The sequence below is a fragment of the Microchirus variegatus genome (genome assembly GCF_963457635.1).
Source record: "Microchirus variegatus genome assembly, chromosome: 20".
NCBI lineage: Eukaryota > Metazoa > Chordata > Actinopteri > Pleuronectiformes > Soleidae > Microchirus > Microchirus variegatus.
The window spans coordinates 10,461,367-10,486,064 of NC_139821.1; the positions used below are offsets into that span (position 1 = coordinate 10,461,367).

Sequence of the window (24,698 nt, forward strand, 5' to 3'; positions counted from 1 at the left end):
CCTTCCTAAGGTGACAGAGACAAATATGATGGCACCTTTATCTTAAAGGAGACATATTATGCAAAACCAACCCTTTAATCATTTAAATACTTATATTTGGGACTCTAGAGGCCCTATCAGTAGGAAAAGTGTGAAAAAAGATGACTCACTCATGTTTTTGTGGTCCGCCTCAGTCTAAGTACAGAAGATAAAACACGCAATGTTGACTTCCGCGCACAGTTTGACGTCAGAGTTGGAATTGTTTGTCCCTAAAAAACGCGAGAGTGCAGACGAGGGTAATAGTATCCAGAAGAGCGGAAGTCCACAAAGTGTTCTATTCTTGGCTGCACAGTGCAGCACAGAGTTCTACACAAACTTCCAGCCTCAGAGGATTGACGTTTCCAGTGGATATATTTTATATATGACGCGATGGGTCGGCGAGAGTAGGCAAATGATGGCTTTCCATCATGTTAGCTGTTAGCTGCTGGAGCCTCAGTGACGCTGACATAGTTTCCTGTGTCTCATTTGCATTTAAAGAGACAGGCACTGAAAACCGAGCATTCTGAACAGGGCTGTTTTGGCAGGGTGATTGAAGTGCTGTGGTGCTTCATCCTTAAGGTATTTTGTCCAAAGCATGTTCATTAGGACACCAGGAAACTAAGTTAACATAGAAATATGGTATAATATGAGTCCTTTATAGTGGCATGGACAAAAATGATGGCACCTTTATATTAATGTATATAATAAATATTGGACCCATGGATTTTTGCAGGCAGTCATTGGCCTATAGGGTGATAGCTCTTCCAGCTAAGAACCAACTTCATATTTTATTGCACAGCCCTTAGCAGCAATCAGTGCCAACAGGTAACCTCTGTAACTCCTAATAAGACTTCAGTATCTGCCAACATGTGCGTTTGGCCCACTTTTCTGAGCAAAAAGACTTGAATGGTGGCTTGTTCACGCTGTACACTCCACACATTAACATCAGGACTCATAGAGGATCATTTCAGAATAGGCCGTTGCTTTTAATCAGCCATTTTTGGCCACTTTTAGCTGTGTGTTTTGGCTTATTTTCCTCTTGAAGGACTCATGTCTGGCGACTCAGGCTGAGCTTCCCGATCCTGGGCATATATTTTTCTTTGCTCCAGAATGATGAGATAGTTTATTGTGCCCTGCACCGTTTAAAGATCTCCCCATGACAGACTTAGCAGTGTCCCTAAATCATAGCCAAGCACCTTCCATGTTTCATGGTGCATATGTTTTTTTTATTTATTTTCTTTTGAGAGCTTAATTTTTCTCTCTATGAACATAGGGGCTGATGATCTGATGATGCTCAAATGCTTACATTTCATCTCATCAGCTTTACAGCTTGTTGTCCACATGCGTTTTCCATTTTTGACAAATTACTTTGTTGATGAAATACGTTTTGAATGAATTTCCATGTAGTTTTTTTTATTTTTTTATTTATTTTTTTACAGCTATTCACTGTACTTGGATGATAAAGCTCAGTTTCTCTGGTCTTTTCATACATGATCAATAATGGAAATGTTCTCACCCAACAAAATATGTTCAAATCTATTAAAGGGGTCATTTTATACCCGATTTCTCCAAGTTAACCTAGTTCCCTGGTGTCCTTATGAACATGTCTGTGACATGCTTTGGTCAAAATACGATAAGGATGAAGCACCACAGCAGTTCAATCACCCTGCCAAAACAGCCCTGTTCAGAACGCTCTGTTTAGTAGTATCTATTTAGGTCCACCTTAAAAAAAAACAAAAAAAACAAAACAGAAAATGACATCAGCCACAGAGGCTACTGGGAGCTAATAGCAGTTAGCATTTGGAAAAGTGATCATTTGCAGGCTCTAGCAGGCACATTGCCGTCATATATAACATGTATCCACTGAACAGATAAATCCTTTGAGGCTGGAAGTTTGTGTAGAACTCTGTGCTGCACTGTGGAGCCAAGAATAGAACTTTTCATTGACTTCCGGTTTCCGGATACCATTGCTCTCGCCGGCGCTCTCGGGTGTTTTACGGACAAAGTGGAGCTCTGTGAGATATGTCCCCTTTAAATAACACCATATTGTAGATACATTCATAGTCCGCTGGTTGAGCTTTCTTTTTGTTTGTTTTTTCTGTTGCCGCCACATTGCATGCATATATACGATTTTGAATGAAATATCTTGACAACTACTGGACGAGCTATTGACTTTAGCAAACACCTTTACATTGCCCTGAGGATGAATCGAATCTCCTGACAGACAGCAAAACTGTAAACAGATTTTTAGTTAGTTGGCGTTACCATTCAGCCGGAGGCTCCAGTGTGAGCACAGAGCAGTTTCAACTGTTTGCCAAATTATTGAAAAGTGCAAGTGCACAGTCAGTGTATATCTTTAATATGTACTCAGACATACAGTACACCCAGCAGTCTGTTCAAACTTCTGCAGTTGTGCTGGAATCCAGACTTCTTAAACCCCAGGACTACAGACTCCTCATTGAAAAACTCCATGGGAAACTTTAAAGATACCTTCCCTGCTGTACTGTACTTTGATAAAAGTCTTTGTGAGGTCCCAAATTCATACATGGTGGCCTCGGCTCTAAGAACTAAGGGTTTTTGTTGTAGTGTGGTAGTGTTTTTCTTTTTTTTCTCTCTCATCTGTCTCTGTTTTGATTTTCCTTTGCCATTTGCTGTCATTGCAAATTCAGTACTTCATCTATGTTTAACAGTTATACGCAAAACACCAGAAACTCAGTTACAGAAAGCCTTGTGCATTCAAAAGCAAACACATTCATAAACACACACGGCCAAATGTCATGCTAACACTTCCTTCCTACTCGGATGCAGCAAATGAGCTCTCACCGTCTATTTGTTTACGTCTTCAGGTAGTTTGTTGTCTGTACCTAATGAAACACCGATTTCCTCTGTGTGTTTGTGCCTGTTCAGGATTTTTCTTCGTGTGCATTGGTGATAATATTGCAGGAGCACTTTACAGGTCCTATGTTGACTTTGTTGTATTGATCGACCAAAAATATTGTGCAATTTGCCAGTATTTGTCTGACAGTGATTAGCAGCAGGGGGGAAAGACACACTTTCTCTGTCTTCTTTTCAGCTTAAGAGGTTTAATTCCAAGAGATTTCTGCCTCTGATCCACTGAGCCCCAGAGTTCAGATGTGCGCCTGCCACGCTCTTGAGGGCCTGTTGAACAGCTCTTATCTCCTCTTGCTTTACCCGGCAACCCTTGTGGCATCGCTCTTCTCTCATGTCTGCCATTTCTTTTTTCGGTCGGTCTTTCTTTGTGGCTCTGTCACTCTGTTTCATGTTGCTAATTCCCAGCTGCTTTGTGTTTGCCTCTCCTTTTATTTCTCTGCTTGTGTCAGTCTTGGGTTTTGTTCTGTTGTTTCCTTGGTCTTTCTCTCATTCCGGCTCTCTTTATTTCTTTTCACCATGGATCTCTGACACTTATTCTTGCTTTTTTTGTGTGTGATTGTCATTTGGTTCACCACTTCTTGATATCGACTGACAAATGCATCGCCATTAAATTTTGTGCAGGCATGAAAAGACGAGGCTTCCCGGTCTTCCCTTGAGTTTTCCCTCTAAGTTTTCCTGCTCCGTCAGCAGGCCAGAGTTTTAATTGAGCTAGTGAAATTCCTCAACATCTGTTAGATCGCTTGATATTCACGGTTGAGAGATGATGAAATATAATGAATTACTTTCTTAAATCACTATGAAGTTAAATATATCTGGGTTGTTTGTGCATGTGTGGAATATTTATGTCGACAGCTGTAAGTCAGATTGCTCAGAAGTTGTGAAAAATATGCACGTTCCCATGACGATAATGCTTGCTGATGTGGTAAGTTGTTTGTTTTAATAAAATGTGCTTTTCAAATGGCTATTAGACTGGTAGTCATGTTCCCCACAGGATGACCTAAGGAATCATTGGTGATCCTTTAATTCTCCTTGTCTTGTTGCAATCATGTTGTCCAGAGGGCAGGAAAAATATTATACATGCTAAACACTCGCTTTTGTCCACAATCCAAAATGATTCAAATTTAGTGATTTATTTATTATATGGGGCATAGAAACGAAGAAAATATTCACATTTAAGAAGCTAAAACAATCAGAAATCTTGTTTTAATCAAAAAAAAAATCTTTGAACCGATTAATGAGTTATCAAAATAGGTGACAATTAGTTAAGTGATTGAATAATAATCGATTAACCGAGTAATTGTTTCAGAAGATGTTTACTCATGTTTTTGTGGTCCTCATCAGTTTAAGTACAGGAGATAAAACATGCGATGTTGCTTCATCATCCTTCTGGAATTTTGACCATGTTCATTAGGACACCAGGGAACAAGTTTAACTTGGAGAAATAGGATATAATATGTCCCCTTTATGGATAAGTGGTATCACTCCATTTCCATCCTTTTCGATCTAGAAAAAAAGGTGAGTTTTTACAAATACAAGCACGGGAGTTAGGAAATCTGTTCTTTTGTGGCCATTTTAACACACACAGCTCTGCAAATCTGGTCAGTGAAGCCATTCACTGTAGAAAAAATAAGTGAGCTAATTGCCTTCACTTTAAAAAAGTAGAACTCGAGGATCATCAGCGTATGACAAACTTCTGCCAAGTTACATGCTTGGGTTCTTGAGAGGGAACACAAATGATTGTTTGCCTTTTAATAGTTAATTAAAAAATGCTTACAGAAAGTAATTTAAAAAGGATAATTCATGCATTGTTATCGAACTTTCGAAGAGTAACTGTGAATCTCGCTCTCCCTGGTTGTGGGATTGGATTGGTTAAGCTGCTAAATGAAAAGCAGTAGGAGTGGAGCACTCCCCAAGCAATCTGCCCTCCACCGTTCCACTCCAGGTAGCACACTACTGCTAACTGCAGGCCTGGACTGACTGGATAAGTTAGTACACTACACACACACACACACACACATGTTTGTGCAGCATTCGCTGTGAGGATCCTCAGACATAATGCTTTCCCTCACCCCTTACCCTAACCTTAACCCAATTCCAACTTGAACCTTAAAACCAGACCACAGAATCTGTTGGAAACCCACACATTAAATGATGTTGGAGGGAAGTTGGCACGGAGCATTGCAGTCCTGCAGAACACAAGGAATATTCTCAATCAGAAAGCATTGTATACATTATATTGTTCATTACTTTTACCATATTTGAGTTGCTGTGTATTCAACCTATATATATATATATTACCGAAATGGGCAATCAGATTAATAAACAATGCAATAGAGTCTCTATAATGTACAGTTCAAAATAGTGCAAATAATGTTCAAAGCCAGAAATAATTTGCTTCCAAATAAAATAAAAATCTTGTTTTCAGAGAGACACGGGGGATATTATTTAAGCGGGAAACACAATTTTAAAATTGCAGCGTTTAAAAGGTATTTGTGTTTCAATCTTGGGGGTTAAATTATGGAACAGTCTAACAGATGAATACATATAGAAACATAAATCGGTTTAAAAGAATATACAAAATAGACATTTTAAGTAAATGTTTGGTTGGATGGTGAACAGCAGTTTAATCCAGGACAGTAATAGAAATGGTCGTGTTTAAAGCCAGACGTATTATTGTGTTGTACTTAACATTAACTGTAACATTCAGAAGATTGTATAAAATATGATAAATATGTAAATATTTGGTGATGGGTAGTAGGGTATAAATTGATTTGAAAAAAAAAAGAAACATATCTACTGATCGATCAAAATAAAAGTGCTTGTTTTGATATCAAATGTTATACTTCACATTAATAACATGATATTTGTGAGTATGAGTAATACATTTAAAATGACATCAATAATAATGTGGACAACTGTAATTATAAACACATATTAACCTTATATAAATGCAATTTAATGTTGAATGTAATACATTTTCATAATGTCATAATTATGACACAATGTCTAGTATTATAGTATTCGGAATATATTATATTATAACATGAAATTATGTGGTGGGCCACATGTAATTGTTTGGGGAGTTTTTGGTCCTCACAAAACTGCACATACGATTATGTTTATATTTTTATTCCCACAATCACCCGTCACCTGACACACACACACACACAGGTTCACACAGTTATCCTTGTAAGGACTCCTATTGACTTTCATTCATTTTGACAGCACAATTTTTGCCAGAAACTGAACCAGTCCCGCAAAAATTAGGTTCTACCTCATGAAGACCAGGTTACTGTCAATGCCAGGAAAGGTCCTAAACGGGTAACAGATACAAGTACACGCACACGCACACACACACACACACACACACACACACACACACACACACAGTTCTAATTCTATCCACAAAGAATTCACGGTCATCAGTGTAAACTCTCGATCGTCACCATTTAATTTTGTCTGCTCGAGATATCATTAGTAAAGGCTGTCGAAATGGCCTCGGTCGTGAGGAAGCCCACTGTGATTGTCAACGTGAGGCTGAATGTCTGTGTGAATGCAAAGCAATTAGTTCTGCCTAAAGTGCATCTCACTGTCACTTCAGTATTTCTCCTCCTCCCCCACCCACCCACCAAAGATCTGCAGAAGTAGCTGTGAGAGGTAGAAGGTTGAAAGAGAGAGACAAAGATTTGTTTTCACCTTAATTAATGATGTGTGAGAAACTGCGGACCTTTGCAAATGTCAGCAGCATCGGTCCTCAGATCAGTTACGAGTGGTGAACGCCTTGGGTTCAGCAGCCTTTGCAATAAAGGAATGGAGGGCACTCCAGAGGAACCAGTGATGGATGAATATATTAGGGTGAAAAATTTGGTTTGTGGGGAGACATGCAATTCAGATATTTTCAGCATTATGTCAATAGAGAAGCATATGTGTTATTCAGATAGAATATGCATCCTTTAAATTCAGTCTGCCTTAGCATAAATCTGATCTTGAGTTTATCTGCCACAACACCCTTAAATATATATATATATATATATATATATGCTGTTGTTGTTTTCAGCTGTAACAATCATAACCTCTTTGTGGCTTAGACATGCTGATAATTGTCCTATCCGCGCTGTTCTTCATCTGTCACCCTCAGCCTATTTCTAGTGTTCATTTAAACCTCTTAACATAGTGACACATTCTCACACAAAAAAAACACCCTCTTTCAAAAGTTTATTTTTGGACAAACAAAACTCGGATCGTTCAGTCCAATTATCAGAGCAATGTGTGTTCCTGTCAGGATGCCAGGACAAATGCTTGGAAAATTGGAACTCTCGCTGTTTAATCGGGACATCTGGTCACTCTAGATGTTTTACTCTGCCAACACAAATGCTGCCGAGTATTGTAAATAATAGAGTTCATAGGGCCCTCTACTGGAAAAAAAAATCTGTTTTGTGTAGTAATTTCAAAGCCTTATTTAGCTTTTAGTCCTTTTTTTTTTGTTATTTTGCATTATATGTTGAATAAAATTTAATTAGTGTGTCAAATTGAGCACTATAAACATTTTGCCATGTAGGGAACACAACTCCTTTTGTTGTGATCCAACAATACACCTATTGGAAGGTACTAGCTGTCAATCACATGGTGCCCTTTTATATGTGCCATGCTTTATTGTCTTTTCTTGTGCATAATTTACAAATACAATAACCCGCTGAATTGAAACCTGGAGCTTTCAATTAGGTCATTAACTCTCCAGGAAAATGTTAACTGGTGTTATAAATCAAATGAGAAATGGGCTCATTTTCTCATTGCCTTCCATTAAAAAGGAGGTGTTTTTGCCCCCTGGTGGCATGTGGCTCCTTGCGTCGTACATCCTTGGCTTCTCTTTTCAAACCAGAAGACAACGTTCAATTGTTGCATACAGTATATGAAAGAGCCGGGTCCTCCTTTCAATAATTTATTACTTTTCACCCATTTATCATGGCACAGTCTTCTCATCTTCTCCCCCAGAACTTTGTTTCCAAACTTGGTTTGTATGAATAATACTGTCTCAGGCCTTTGAAGCTTCTCTGATGGATGGCGCTGTAGTCAATAGGACTGAAAGTGAAACAAGGCCACTCCCAGTAAACAACTTTTAATAATCGCCCCGTTGATTGAGTGCCGTGTCCGACGTGGCAAATGAATCTGTTTGTGCCAAAACAATAGAAGAAGGGGGGGGGGGAAGAAAATAAGTGAAGAACAGAGGACTTGATATGGTAGAAGTAATTATGCAACCCTCCACCCATCTGCTCTTTTATTCTGTGACATCCTTCTTTCATTGCTCTTCATCCTCCTACATGCTCTCCGTCTCTGACAACTTAAGTTCGCCGTGAGGCTAACTTGCGTGGGCTGGCGCCGTGAGTTATAATTCTGTGCGGTTTTGATGACCAAAGTAAAGTCGGCAGTGATCAGTCACGGTAGACAATATGCAAATGTGTGTATTTTAAAATCTGTGCAGAAACGCTGTACAATTGATTTCAGTTGTTTCCCTGTTGATCAATACACCCAGGCACTGGTTTGCCATTGTAAGGGAGTCTCGGCAAAAGCAAAGCATTTGTCAGCTGAAAACAATTGTGTGTGAGGCGATTAGCCTGCCTTGAGTGTCATTACTGACATAATCACTGGCTGAGGTTTGCCCACATGAAAAATAGAGATAGGAGGAGTCGGAGCTTTATAGCATTTCTGCCCTAAAGGAGACATTATGCCCTATTTCTACAAGTAACCTAGTTCCCTGGTGTCCTAATGAACATGTCTGTGACATGCTTTGGTCAAAATACCTTCAAAAAAGGTTGAAGCACCACAGCAATCACCCTGCCAAAACAGCCCTGTTCAGAACGCTTGCTTTTGAGTGCCTGTCTCTTTAAATGCAAATGACACAGGAAACTACTTCAGTGTCACTGAGGCTCCGGCAGCTTACAGAAATTAGCATTTGGAAAAAACGATCATTTGCCGACTTTGACATTGTCGTCATATATAAAATGTATCCACTGGACACGAAAATCCTCTGTGTAGAACTCTGTGCTGCACTGCACTGTGCAGCCAAGAATAGAACACTTTGCAGACTTCCGCTCTTCCGGATCCTATTGCTCTCGTCTGCACTCTCGCGTTTTTTAGGGACAAAGCGGAGCTCCACGAGACAACAATTCCAGGAGCGATGAATCATTGTGACGTCACAATGCGTGAGGAAGTCAACATCACATGTTTTATCTCCTGTACTTCAATTGAGGCAGACCACAAAAATATATTTTTTCACACTTTGCCTACTCATAGGGCCTCCAGAGTCCCAAATATGTGTATTAATATGATTTAAAAAGTTGATTTTGCACAATATGTCCCCCTCTAAGATGTTATAGGAGTTGTCAGCCAATGGTCCACATGAATGCCCCTGTCTGCTCAACTTAGTCAAGATTAACAGCAATGTTATCCCACTTGTGAGGAATAAACAGACTGCAACAGCAGCAGGAGGGGACACATCTTTTTTTCAAAGGAAAATCGAACTAGGAAGAGATTTGTGCTGAGCAATATGGTTTAAAAGTAAAATCTCAGATTTTCTTACTCAAAAATCAATTTTTTAAAAAGCTTAAAAGCAAACTAGAAGAAAAATATTATTACTGTCCAGGGTGTACCCTGCCTATGACCCTATGTCAGCTAAGATTAGCACAGCACCCCCCCCCCGCGACCCTCTGGTGGAGGATAAAGCGGTAGATAATGGATGGATGGATGAATGTGCTTTCATTTTCCCTTGTGGGATTTGAACAAAATTGCCCCTTTGGGTTGACAGTGCAACAAAACACTGCTATCCTCTCCCATGTGCAGTTATTATGTGAGGCAAGGCCACTTTGGCAAAATACTTGGTAGCATATCATGTGGGGTCAGCATGTGGATAAACCCCAGCTGTATAAATGGGCACCACATCTTCAGCAATATGAAACGCAAGTGCATCAGTAATAGCTTTCCACTGGGTTCCTTTCTTGTTGCGCGGGACACAATGTGATTAACATTCAACTACTGAAGACTGAAGTCCTTTATCTGAAGTGGGGGGGGGGGAGTCAGCCAGTTAAAGAGGAAATTAAATTTTGTTTGTGAACTCTCTATTTGGCTGGCGTTTACCTTTCACAAGTAGTGGTTGAAGGGTTGGAGTTTAAAGCTTTAGTGTGTAACACTTAGATGTAGGATTCAAAAGTCAAATTATTTCACACAATGTTGATCAAGCCTATCATTTGTCTATCATTTGTAGTTTGTTTTTGGTTTTCATGTTGCGGCCAACGTTCCCATGCTGCACGGCGTGGTACATTTTACATTATGAATGAGCAAGCAGTGTGGAAGAAGCACAAAGTGTGAATAAAGAGAGACGGCTTCATACAGCGGCTGAAAACGCCAAGATTCTACTACTAAAAATGAACCTGGCTGTTCAGTCGGACTTCGTGGCGATGTACTTGATGTACTATGTAAATGTGTGCTCCTCCATCAGCAATCAAGAGCTCCCTGAGCTGAAATGTGCCTTGTGTGTGAGAGAGAGAGTGGGTCGTGGTAGGGTCATAATAGGTCATAGGCTCCAGGGTCCCAGAGACTCAGGGGGCAATAGAAGTTTCACACTGGAGCTCTCACTGAATGCAAAAATACTGAGATTTCAAATGGCCTCTGTATGGTGAGTTACTACTCATTGTTGTACTCTGCTTGCATTGCTAAGTAAACCCTAAATGTATAATGGTGAATTTGACATTTCTTCAGTAAGTTTGCCCAAAAGCTTTTGGGTGGTAATGGCTGATGCTAAGAGGGGCAAATGGTTTATATATTGACTGCTCTTGAACTTTGTTTTGAAGTTTCAAACTCGCCAAGCAGATCGAAATATCACTGGAAATGGTCCAATACACAGAAGAAGCACGGACAACTGTTGTCGGGCTTTGATTGCTTCTGGCTGCGTTTATCTGAAGGTTATGAACATGTCATTGGACTAAGCATTGAATGGTACACAATGGCTGCAGGACTCAAAACTGCTCCCTGTGAACTGCTGTGAAGCGCAACATGGTCCGAGTTCTTTTTTTGTATCTAATGTCCAATTTTTTCCTTTTATGTTCTATGTTTAATAAAAACCATTAAGAGACACCTTTCTTTGAGGCATCAGCAGTGGCTGCGGTATCCAAATGATAACCTCAATACAAGGACACCCACGCTTGTGATTTTGTTTGTACTGAAAGCTTTCAGGCAATCTCTCATGCACTCTCTTGTGCTTTAATCTTATTCACTCCCACAATATTTAAATTACCACAGGCTAAACCCACATCCTATAGTGCCCTAATTTATTTATTTATTTATTTTTACAAAGGACACAGCAGGATTTTAATTTGTTTACTCTCAGCTACCTTGGACTGATGTTGACCTACTGTACAATAAACATGTTAGAAATATATATATATATATATATATATTAGACATTTGTACTGTTTGTGTGCCTGCTCGAGCCTGCAAATGATCACTTTTCCAAATGCTAACTGCTGTTAGCTCCCAGTAGCCTCTGTGGCTGATGTCATTTTCTGTCCCTTAAGTTTCGTTTTACTGGACCTAAAGAGATACTACTAAACGGAGCGTTCTGAACAGGGCTGTTTTTGGCAGGGTGATTGAACTGCTGTGGTGCTTCATCCTTATGGTATTTTGACCAAAGCATGTCACAGACATGTTCATTAGGACACCAGGGAGTTAGGTTAACTTGGAGAAATTAGATATAATATGTCTTCTTTAACTTTTTTGTCATGTACTAATGGCTGGAAAGTCATCATTTATACTCTGTATGACATAAATGGTATATATAGTATTTATTTAGACAAGGTACGATTAATACTGTGCTCACTACACATACTGTACATCATCGTTGAATCAGTCTTCACAACTGATTCTCTGCAAGGTTTCATTTGGCTACAAAATTAACAGAGACGGCAGACTTCACCCCATTCACGCAACAAGCCTCTGGCGGCCTCTGTTGGTCATATCGGCAAGTGCAAGTGTGGAAGCACAGACAGACAGAGACAGACAGACACAGAGCCTCTAAAAACAACACTGTCTTGCCATTCTCGCCTAAACAGTACGTTAAGTAATTACCATGCGGTAACAGGTCAACAGGTTGTTGCTTAGTTGTAAGGAACGCCAAAAAAACAAGTTGGGAAACATTTTTTTTACACCAGAAATACTAAAATTATTAATAAAACAACATCACAATCAGCCTGTATTAATTTGTTGGGCTTTTTACAAGATGACTCGACTGTGCCATCCTATGTCAGCCTCTACCTCCACATGCTACAGTGCCTCAATCCTACATTAGCACCCACTGTTTGCCAGAGTGCCCATTTTGTGTAATTATACGAACTACAGCAAGCTAATGGCCCCGACAGAGCAGTGCCTGGGCCCATTACACCTCAGGGTGCTGCAAAACACCATTACCACCAGAAACCTGGAGTGCTTGTGCTCGTGGTTTACACACGGTCTGTGTGCTGTGTGTGCAGCTGCATGTTCCTGTGTGTGCGCACGCACAGACGTGTTGTTTGAAGGAGTTTGGAGGTGTAATGATACATGTCAAAGAAACACAACAGCTACTACAGACGTTTGCCATTATTAGCCGCGAATGTGTGTCTTTTGGTATGTTTATGTACACCACACCTGTCATCTCTCCCCCCCATTAATTTCTCAAGGGCTTTAGTTGCTTGTTGGAGGGAAGACAGCGAGGCACCTTGCACAACTTTGGGCACTCGATGTACTCCGTTTACTTAGCGCTGTCACATTCTGCCAGCAAATAGATTGTTTGGTTCTAAAGTGGGCTTTAATTGTGTGTTTTATCTTCGTCTATATCTATCTGTGTTCACATTTGTCTCAGTGTATGAGTTCAGCATTACTCAGTCAGTCTCAATGGTATTTTAAGTATATCTAACTGGCTTAGTGGAAGGTACAAATATGATCACACATTATACCAAGTTCAGCTCACCGTGGTCTGGCTTGTTTTCCCCCACTGCAGTGTGTGTGTGTGTGTGTGTATAGGCTACAGGGAAATTAGTCGTGTGACATTATAGCAGCATGATACAGTCCATCCTGCCAATAAATGCAACAAAGAAGATGAACACAATATATTGTTTACGTGACACAAGAAAAGGTTGATTTATTGTGTTAGCCGGACCAAACCAGGACTTTAATTCATTTGAGATTGTACTAAATTGAATTTCTCAAAGTTGCTGTGTTTGTTTAGCTCCACACTTTCGGTTGTGCTTTGTGCCCCAACAGAAGAGCAGCACAGATCATTTATTTTGATACAACTCTTGTCAATTAAATGCAAAGATTGTGTAAAGTACCAAACTCTTCCAGTGGAATATGGAATATCTGCTGTCTTTCCTTGAGCCAGCCTTGGTGAGAATCAGGTTATTGTGTGGCTTTTTTTTTTTACTTTATTTACTTTTATATACTGTAGTGTGAGAGAGGGAGACATCCAAAGGGCACTGGAGGTCACTGAGCAGTGAATAAGGAGGATCGGAAACACAGTCGCATTAAAAAGCTCAGGGAGATTTTTGGACAGACATGTTAGACAGATCTCTGCACCACCGCGATCAGAACACCGAGTGTGAGAATATTTTTGGACGAATCGAGTACGTCTTTCTCGCTAGAGCTTGGATGCCAAGGTGCAAGCTGTTCTGGCAGCTTGAGGTGGTCCAACACTGTACTAAGTCACTTTTTCCCTTTTGAATTAAAACCATCTTTATGTTGCTGCGGAAACATGAAGCGGAATTGACGGTTAAATCACCCTACCCCTGTTAGATGTGCGTTGCAGTCATAACTATATACACAATGAATGCTTTTCCATTAGCAGTGTGCACAATACAGTACCTGAATCACTTTCTGAAGAAAGAGGCTTAGCACTGACTCTATTGACAATCTGCTTTACCCTTACTATCAATATCCATTAACCACTTTAAGCCTTGCCAAGTGGAGAAGATGTAGCGCTAATTGCTTTTTTTTTTGTCGTGAATGTATACAGTAATAGTGGATCAATGTGTTTGTTAGTATTGTGGGATAGTTAAACAAGCACAAATGCATTCAGAGGTGTCAAGCTCCTTTTTGGCTAGTTATCCAAGGCACAAAGGGGTTGTATTTAGTGTCTAAATTATACGTAGGTGTGTTTAGGGCATAACCTCAATTAAACCAATCAGAGGTTTGCTTGTCATTCCTTTTAAAGGCGAGGTGCATTGCTTTTTAAGTGGTGAACGCAGGGAAACGGATAATTCTCTGCTGAGGAGATGGTTCTGCTCGTGTGTGAAGTGAAGGTGTGCAGGCAGAATAAAATGAAAAAAAACATCTGAGCTGAAAAAGCAGTTTGAAAAGAAAGGTTTCAGGAAATTGTGCCAAAGTCGGGTTTAAAACGAAGCACAAGCTCAAGAAGTGAGCTACGATACAAGTAATTGCTGTTTTACATTTAAGACGACACGTAGCGTTGATACTGATGTGCGAGACGCTTTGCTCGTTATTTTTTTGATTCTCCTCTGAATCATCAGTGTAACAGTTTAACCATGAAGACAAGGAAGAGACAAAAGTACAGCTCCAGATATGAGCCCAGTGACCTCACTGTCTAGATTTGAAGTATCTGTGTGTGTCTAGTCTGAGCTGCAGCCCTGGAAGCCAGCACACACACCCTTTCTGCACTAATGGGTTTGTGGTCCTTGGCCAGTAGATCCTCTTCCTCCACCATCCACTGATCCTCTGTCCCATCAACAACACTCACGGGCCCCCTATCGATTACATGCGGCCCCCCACCTAATATCATGTTATAATGAAACCATGGCCCACGACCTCACCATCTTTTAAACACAGTGTGTCGCTGAGGCACAGCTGCCAGCGAGGTGATAGAATATAATATATGTTTGCTAGTACTGTTTTTACTAGCAAGACATTGTAATAATAAGACATTGGGTCATAAATATCACGTTATTAAAGGTATCACATACAACATTCAATTACATAATATAAATAAGCTTGTTGGGGCCCGAGCCACGGAACATATCCGTGGCTTTCCAGTCACGTAAATGAGCCAATTTGTACGAGACGCATCAAAGGTGGAAAGTTGTCGAAAGGTTTTGCGGATTAAAAACTGCGTGGCCACGGCAACCCTTTGCGTTTTTGCCGAATTTCGACCATTCGCCACAAAACAGGAAGTGCCCTATAACTTCGGCATAGATTGAAAAACTCTTTCCCGAAGAAAGGGTTTTTCAAGGGTTCTTGGTAACACTAATGGTTCCAGTAAGAACCATTTTTGATCCAGAGAACCCTTTAAAATCCCTTTCCTGAATAAAGGGTTTTAAAAGGATTCTTGGTGGAACCCTCCAAAAGGGTTCTCCTATGAGGACAAGCCGAAGAATCTTATATGGTTCTACTTAGCACTCTAAAAGCACTTTTATTTGTGTATAAGTGTGGCCTCAACTCAACAGGGAGTTGGCCTTTTTGAATTTCTAGCTAGACACATCAACGAAAGTTGCACCTGTGTTTGGTGTTTTAATTACAGTTGTCCACATTATTATCTCCAAAATGTTCCCACTTGTTGTTCTCCAGGCCAGCCCCCTCTTGACCACACGAGACGCTCATTGGCCCCCAGGTCATTTGACTTTGACACCCCTGGTGTACATGCTTTGTTAACCCACCTATGTAGGCATGTCTAATGTGCTGCTTAAGTAATCTTAAAGATACCGCACCATTGACCATGTTTTCGTTGGTCCGTGGTGCAGTGGCTTCCTTGTGCCTCAAGAATAGCAATGCACACATTACACATTACATTATACATTTTTGTGACACCTCTCTTGTTTCTAATTTCACATACATCCTTCACAAACACAAAACCATACACTTGATTTCACCCACTGCACAGATTTCCCCCCCCTTATTTCCCTCTTGCAAACGCAATACGCTTACTCACGCAGACACTCGCGGCCTCTCAGCGTGGAGTGCTGCCACCTGCGTGCTGTGGAGTGGGTGTAGTATTTCCCCCTGACAGTGAGATGTATGCGATTAAACCCTATTAAAGTCATTAGCCCAACAGAAGTGATAGCCAGCAGATGGTCACCAAGCACAAATATGCTCTTAATGAAGCTCCTCTGTCACTGTGTGCGGGTAAGTGTGTGGTGGAGCATGCACGATTGCACTCGTGTGTAGGTTTGGTTGTGTAGACGAGCGTCTGTGACACTCCGAGCAGCTCTTGATTAGACAGTGGTTGGCCCTTCTCCTGTTGCATAGTAATCAGTGGCCTTTGTTGATTTATAAAGATATGGTGTCACATTGCAGTTTCCCTCCTGCTATTTATCCGTCTCATTTCTTTTTCCTTAATACTTTACAGCAGTTGTTATCCATAATGTTGCATTAGTGCCTCCTTCTTATTCCTTATCCTTTACCTAAACTTTCCTCATCACTGCAGTTGAAACGTCATCCATTTTGGGGCCGTACCCTCCCGTATTTTAATTTTATATGTACAATACGGTACAAAGGTCTCAGCCCATCATTAGATTTGTTGTTTCAGCAACGCTGTCTAAATAGTAGACATGATGTGTCCGATACACTCTCAAGTTTAGAAGCATTGGGCATAGTTTTACTGCAGTAAGTGAATTTTCCAAACTTTTTTGCGAAACAGAAAGCCAAGAACGGCCCTTTTCTGTCTCGAATCCTGTGCTTTCATTATTTAACAGTGTGAAGGTCAAACATACAAGTGAAGAAACAAAGTGAGTGAAGGGGAAAATATTATTCAGCTTTTTAAATAAAGTCCACCGTCGAGAGTATTATGCAACATTTCTCAGTCACAGTGTTGAAGGTTCTAGTTTGAATAAACTTTGACATTTTGACCACATCAGTGCAATAACTCACAATGTGCAGTAGCTAATACAATCGGTGTAATATTTTTTATTCATTATTTCACTCTATATGTGGCTGCCACCTTTGTAGAATGACAGGGTTAACGTTTGTTTTCTGTCTATTCTGACTTCATATTTCCTTTTTTGGGTTTTTATAGTGTTTTGTTATATGTGCTGACCAGGGTTGCTTAACTTTATCTTATTGTATAAAGTTGTAGATAAAGCCCTCTATTCTATTCTGTATTCTAGCATCCCACTTATTTAATCTCTTAACATGTTTTCTTGTCGTCTCATGAATGATCCTCCTCTGCCACAGTGTTATAATCAAAGCATGTTGGATTACATAAGCCAATACTGGCCTATCACATAATACATCTGTGGGTGTTTGTGTGTGTGGATGTGTAAAGAATTTTGGGCATTAAATGGATGTGTTTGGGAATTTAATTTAATTTTTTTGTACAGCCTCAGGGGCTGTTCACGTACTGTGGCGTCACACAGTTGTGACACACGTCCATTGACACGTACCTGTTTCACCGCGCGAAGATGGAGAGCTGAACTTTTGCCGATGCGTTGTCGTTATTATTATGATTTTTATTTGAATGTAGATATGATTTCAGTGATTCAACCTCACACTAATCTCAGCAGCTCCCGGGTTTTTGGTTACTTAGTTACAACAGATGCAGGAACAATCTCTTTTGATTAAAAACATCTCTTGCTTCACTCGTGTGTTTTTCACACGTGTTCTAATCTAACAGCCACTAATTAAGTATCTGCAGTGCTGCCTGAACAATCCAAGCTTTCAAATAGCACTTGGACTCTGATAATCGGCTCTACACTCTTAGAAATAAAAGTAGTAAGTCGAACCATATAAGGATCCTCGGCTTGTCCTCATAGGAGAACCCTTTTGGGCTCCAGGTAGAACCTTTTTTTTACAGGTTCCACCTAGAACCCTTTTAAAACCCTACCCCACTATTTAAATGATTAATATTATGCATTCAATTGCATACTCATTAAATTCAGTGCTTACTCCTAACGATTATCAGTTTATATTTAACAATATCAATGATTTTTACTGAATGATCATATGGATACATGCAAGTGAAGTGCAGTGTGCCTGCGGGCTACCAGGTGCCCGCGGGCACCACGTTGATGACCCCTGGACTAGAGCTTATTATTCCATTACTGTTGCTGTTGGAGCCATTTTTGGGACAACGTGTCAACTACTGCAAGTAGCGGTACAGCAATAGATTAATAATCGGTTTGAAGCTTTTTTTTCATTACGAAAACAAGATTTCTGATTGTTTTCGCTTCTTAAATGTCAATATTTTCTTTGTTTCTTTGATTCACATAACAAAGAAAGAAAAATCGTCATTTCCAGCTTTGACAAACACTGATCAACGTTTTTTTTAACATTTTCTAAAATTTTATGGACCAAACGATTAATCGAGAAAACAATCGCCAGATTGATCGATTACGAAAAAAAAATCGCTAGTTGCAGCTCTAGTTTGTTTTGTTGTTTTATTTTGATAAGAACAAGTCACTACAGTTGCGAAGTAGCTAAGCTGCAGAGTCGCAAAACTGAAAACAGCTGCGGTAAGAACAATTTCGGGCGATAAGTCTGCTCCAAATTAACTGTTAGTGATGAGTGTCAAACACACTTCACAGGTATATGTGCTGCTTACGTAGATTCTATTCCAGTATCTGATTGTTTTCACAGGAGCAAACGTAGCATAAACACAGAACATGCATCCACCCTTCACCCTGTTGTCTGTGAGTAAAATGGGTGGATTTCAAAAGTGTGTGTGTGTGTGTGTGTTTGAATGGGGGAGAGAGGGTGAGTGATGAAAGGAGAGAGCTGATAGTGATGCTCTATTGAATACAGATGAGAGGAAGGCAAGCTGAATTCTGATGAGGCTGCTTTCCTCTCTTTCTACCACTCTTCCTTTGCTTCCCCCCCCCCCCTCCCTTCTCCATCCCTTGGTGTTGATATACTTCAGAGAAGTGCATCTTTTTGAACCATAACGCTGCTGACCTTTCAAAGTCAAGGTCCAGGTCGTTTTTTAAAGGAGAATCTCTTACTTTTTTTTTTTTTATTAATAAGTGGAATGATGTTGGTGATAGTCACATCAAGAATTGTTATGGAGAGAATGTGATCACGTAGTCCTGTTTTATGTTTATCGAACACTGGAGGCCAAATGTGCTCGCATTTTAAAAGGCGCTCTCTCGCTGCTTGTGTTTTTTTAAATACTTGAAGAGGGGGTTTAACGCATTTAAGGAGCCTAAGGCTCATAAAAGTCAGTCACCGCTGTAATCACCAGCTGCTCTTTAAGTCGAGCCAGGACATTTTTTTAAAAAATGACTGTATGTCATAACGGATATTCAGCTGGGCTCACCTGTTGGTTTATTAAGAAAAACAGATGTGGAAAAACAAACTCCACCTAATCTGTCAGATCTTGCTAGGAGTGCAGCTTTAAGCTTCATTAGTTGGAGAAATTGTGCACGTTTTTTTTCCCCCAGGCTTGACTCGGAATACAAATGCTTTTTTTGTTGAGAAGTCATCAGGGTCGTCACTGCAGCTCATTAAAACCAAGACAGGCAAAAAAAAATTAATGGAGCCAAACACCTTGGATTTAATTTGTCAGAAGGTAAAATAATACAAAGTGCCTCGTTGTGGTAAATATACCTAATTAAAGTTGAGCGTGGTTTGACTTTCACAACAGTTGGCATGTGCATAAACATTTATAAGCACAATTACATACCAATAAAATAGAGGTTTAGAATTAGTCTATATTAGAGACTCATTGGCGCTATATTCTAATAATTAAAGGGGTCACATTATACCCTATTTCTCTTAGTTAACCTAGTTCCTTGGTGTCCTAATGAACTTTGGTCAAAAAAATACCATAAGGATGAAGCACCAAAGTTCAATCACCCTGCCAAAACAGCCCTGTTCAGAACGATCTGTTTAGGGTTAGTGTAGTATCTGTATGTGTAGTAGGAAATGACATCAGCCATAGAGGCTACTGGGAGCTAACAGCAGTTAGCATTTGGCAAAGTGATCATTTGCAGGCTCTAGCTGACACATTGCCGTCATATATAACATGTATCCACTGGACAGATAAATCCTCTGAGGCTGGAAGTTTGTGTAGGACTCTGTGCTGCACTGTGGAGTCAAGAATAGAACTTTTCGCGGACTTTGTGGACTTCCGGTTTTCAGGTACAGTTGCCCTGGCCAGCACTCATGCGTTTATGGACAAGTTGGAGCTCCACGAGATAACAATTCCAGGAATTTAGCGCATTGTCACGTCCCAGTGAGCGCGGAAGTCAACATTGTGTGTTTTATCTCCTGTATTTAGACTGAGGAGGACCACAAAAATATTAGTGAGTCATCTTTTTTCACACTTTGCCGACTGATAGGACCTCCAGAGTCCCAAATATAAGGATTTAAATGATTAAAAGTTGATTTTGCATATTATGTTCCCATTAGATGTAAAATACGTACTTCAGCGACCATTTACCACCTTTCGTGACTTCCATTCCAATTCAAAACATTAGATGGGTGTGGTTGACAGTTTTTGAAACACAAAGAGGCATTTGTCCTCCTCCTCTTCAGCTTATGCATGTACTTACACATCCACATATATTACTGTCTCACCATCTGTTTTCATTTTAAAACAATGATCATGTTTGGGGTTGACACAGTTGGCGAGTTTGCATGTGTGTACGTGGGTTTCCTCCTACAGTCCAAAAACATGCAGATTTGGGGATTAGGTAAATTGGACACTCTAAATTGACTGTAGGTGTGCGAGTGAATGGTTGTTGTCTCTAGGTGGCCTTGTGATGGACTGGCGACCTGTCCAGGGTGTAGTACCCCGCCTTTTGCCCTATGCCAACTTGGATTGGCACCAGTGCTTCCCCATGACCCTCATGTGGAGGATAAAGTGGTAGAAGATGGATGGATGGATCCTAGCCCAGGGTAGCCAGTTAGAGTGAAAGTGTGTCTGCATTAGATTGACAACAGTTATTAAGGACGACAACAGCAACAGTAACAGACTGTAAAAACATAACATATTTTAAATTTCTATCAACAAAGTGAACGAGAGCGAGATGAGAGTTGGCTAACCTTGGCTGACATTCTCCGTTTTGATTTCCTGTCGGTGAGGAAAAGTATCCACGTCGGCAAGTCTGAGGTTTGAGCTGTCTGTTTTTCAAGCACATTTTCCACTGGAGAACTTTAAATTCTTTCTTCCTCTCTGGTTGAGGCTGAGTGGGCGTTGGTGGGTGGCACATCGGACCATAAAACCAAACTAAAACAAATACTGGTTAACATGTTTACCTGATCTCTGACGACACATCATGATGATTTTATGTATTAATTTTGTAAAATTCTCATATATGGCACCTTTTTATCTATAAAAAAAAAAAAAGAAGAAATACAGTGTTGAAGCAGAGCAAATTACTCAGGAGTCAAATGAGTGCAGACACCAGAAGACCCAGCGTGACATGTCCTCCAATGTGATTATCAGCATCGTGATTGGTCGTAAAGCCTGTTGTCACGGCAATGATTTCAGCCTTGATGATGAAAACTCCAGAGACACTGATAGCCACGCACACACACACACACAGGTTCAATCTCACAGACTAATGCCTCTCTCTCAAAGGGGAATGAGACTGGTTAGCAGTGAGACAAACGGACTGTGTGTGTGTGTGTGTTGCTGTTTTCTGTCTCCACCCTCGCAGTAATGTACAGAGGAGGAATCTGGGAAAAGGATTGAACCTCACTGAATTGTACTTGACACTCTATCCTTTCTTTTACTTCTTCCCCCCCCCCCGTACACTCACCCACCTATGGCACTTTCTTCCTCCCAGCTTTTATTAAACCACTTTGACTGAGTTAATAACGTCTCTGTCACACTCAAACACACAGACGGAGGCAAAAAAGCAAGTGTAACTGTGCCTGTCTGCTGCACTAACATTAAACTTGTACGCACCAGACAAGACCCCTAAGGGCATACTTTGTCAGATCACAAATGCGGCTACAGCCTGTAATAATATTTTGTGCTGTTGTTGCATTTAGATAGTCGCACATAATTTTCTTCCAGCAGCATATTTCAGCCATTTTATTCATCCATATAAGATATCAAGTCAGAGATGCTTATTCCTCCATGTCTGGCATCAGCCAGTGGCCAGAGACATTATGTTTGCAGTTCATCTGTGTGCCCTAGACTTGTGAATGCAGCGTCTTAAGAGCACCTGGAGGCATTTTGCTAAAACATGCTGTGCGTTCATTTACCTTTAATTACCTTTAATCCTTATGTTTGAGACTCTGGAGGCCCTATCAGTCGGCAAAGTGTGTAAAAAGATGACTCTGTCATGTTTTTGTGGTCTGCTTCAGTCTAAGTACAGGAGATAAATCACACGATGTTGACTTCTGCACCGTATCTGACGTCAGAGTTTGGAATTGTCATCTCGCGGAGCTCCGCTTTGTCCCTAAAAAACACGAGAGTGCAGGCGAGGGCAAGAGTATCCGGAAGAGCGCAAGTCTGTGAAGTGTTCTATTCTTGGCTGCACAGTGCAGCACAGAGTTCTACACAAACTTCCAGCCTCAGAGGGTTTACATTTAATATATGACGGCAATGTGCCGGCAATTATCACTTTTCCAAATGCTAGCTATTAGCTGCCGGAGCCTCAGTGACGCTGACGTAGTTTCCTGTGTCTCATTTGCATTTAAAGAGACAGGCACTCAAAACCGAGCGTTCCGAACAGGGCTGTTTTGGCAGGGTGATTGAACTGCTGTGGTGCTTCATCCTTAAAGTATTTTGACCAAAGTATGTCACAGTCATGTTCATTAGGACACCAGGGAACTAGCTTAACTTGGAGAAATAGGGTATAATATGAGTCCTTTAACCAGCCTCTGGTCAGGGTCACAGCAAACTCACAACTGGGGTAATGAGGAAGTTAGTGTGCGGCTTGCCGAAGTCTACAGGTTGAAGTTTACAGGGTCACAGTAAACTCACAACACGTTTTTACCCTCTTGAAGACAGCAAAACAACAACAAAAAATGTTATGTCATGATATTAATTTTATTTCCAACCTTACACACAAAGTACTTTCCAAATAAAAAGGAATACAGAATAACAAATAACAGGATGAGCCCCTCTGGAGTCATTTGAAAAAAAAAAAAAATCTTGGCATTATTATCTTGAGATTTGTCATTTCCATGCACACACTGTAGTATGAGTTTGGTTCAAAATCTGATACAGGGCTCTATCTTACACCGGGCACTGCTCGTTTCCAAATGCTGTTATTTCTACACCCAGGGCCCACATTGTGTTGCTCTTAAAATGAGTTGTGGTCAGCCTGTTGCTATTCATCATTGACCAACAACAACATAGTCAATTGTGCAATGTTTTTTTCATGGTTGTTTAAGAGTTTACAATGCACGCACACAGAGATGCGCTTCAGCGATCCTCTTATTCCGTTATATGCAGATTGAATGTCTAATGTGGAGTTGTGGGACCGAGGTAGATGGTGAAAACAGAAGAAGGACCACATAGTCATTATCACTCCTCACATAGAGAGGTGCCTTCTTTAGATGGCAGTGGCGAGGTTTTAGGACTCCTATCTGCTGCTGCACTTCTGTCTCTCCCTCCTCTCCATGAGCAAACTGTTATACGACTGATTCAGCTGTGAATCGAAACAACGAGAAAAGTGTCTCAGACATAAGTTCCAACAGTGACAATGAAACTATTGATATCACATCACATGAACATGTTTAATCCTCCTGTTAATGTTTTTTTTTCTGTTCTTGTCTCTTGTTTTTTTTTTGGTTTTTTTCTACAGGGGTTAATGATCCTCCTGCAGAACCTTCCCACAATGCACTGGGGTAACGAGGAAGTCAGCGTGTTGCTTGCCGAAGCCTACCGGTTGAAGTTTGCCTTTGCTGATGCGCCCAACCACTACAAGAGATGATAAGCGTGGCTCATCTGCAGTTGATCCCGTTCCCTTCCTTCTCCTCCAATTCCTCCCTTTCCTTCCCCACGCTCATCTACTGAACTTAAAGGCCTCTCTATTTCCTGTATGGAAGGACCTCCCCTTATTCTTAACCCCCTTTTTCCCCCAATCGGCCTAATGGGCCATTCTGCAACTAAGAGATTCAAATCAACCAATGACTTGGAGGAGAGGACAGGCGGCAGTGTCGTGTTCTAACAAGTTGATGTGGAGCCTTTTTTTTTTTTTTTTTTTAAAGTGTATTTTTCTCTGATCAGCTCTGAAAGCACTCCTACAATTCCAGTCATAGTGCAAAACCCTCATCGTCATCACAGAAGACCATGACTTAAGTGTGTGTTCTGCTCTCGCTGACACCCCAGAGAATACGACCTCAGGCCTGATGCGGGACTGTGAGCTGGTGCTCAGCAGTGCCTGGGGAGTGGGGGGGGGGGGTGGGGGTAGTCTTGGGTGGTTCTTTTCTGCTTTACTGTTGTTTCCAGTACCATGGCAATACATTGTTCTTTACCCCCCCCAAGGCAAAAATGTGACCCTTTCTCTTTTGGCAAAAGGGCGCATCCGAGCCCCTCTACTGGTCAACACAGGAACTTCCTTCTCTTCACGCGGGATTGTTTTTTTGTTTATTTTGTTTTTCATGAACACAGAATCAGGATTTTACATGGGAAGAGAGAGAGAAAGAGAGAGCGAGGGAGGGTATAATCATGTCCTTCCATAAACCATGCGCACTGATAAAATCAATGTATTTTGTCCTTGTTCTCCCACCATCACCAACGTAACAGACAAACAGAAGTCAGTAGAGTCTATTAAGCTATTTATTTCCACTCATCAGGATTTCCTCCGACCTCACTCTACAGTATGTAAAGTCTTATTTATTCCTGCTCCTCCACTCCTACC

The 24,698-nt window shown here is 40.7% G+C and overlaps 1 protein-coding gene across 1 annotated transcript in view; it reads left to right on the plus strand.

The window, feature by feature from the left end:
• Positions 1-23,768, plus strand: part of tbc1d22a (TBC1 domain family, member 22a) — a gene marked incomplete at both ends in the record, with an annotated part of 131,828 nt that extends 108,060 nt beyond the window's left edge. Inside the window, one exon of the mRNA XM_083907262.1 lies at positions 23,640-23,768. Coding sequence (XP_083763388.1) covers positions 23,640-23,768 — 129 coding nt within the window. The remainder of the gene's footprint in view (positions 1-23,639) is intronic.
• Between the last annotated feature and the right edge of the window lie 930 nt (positions 23,769-24,698).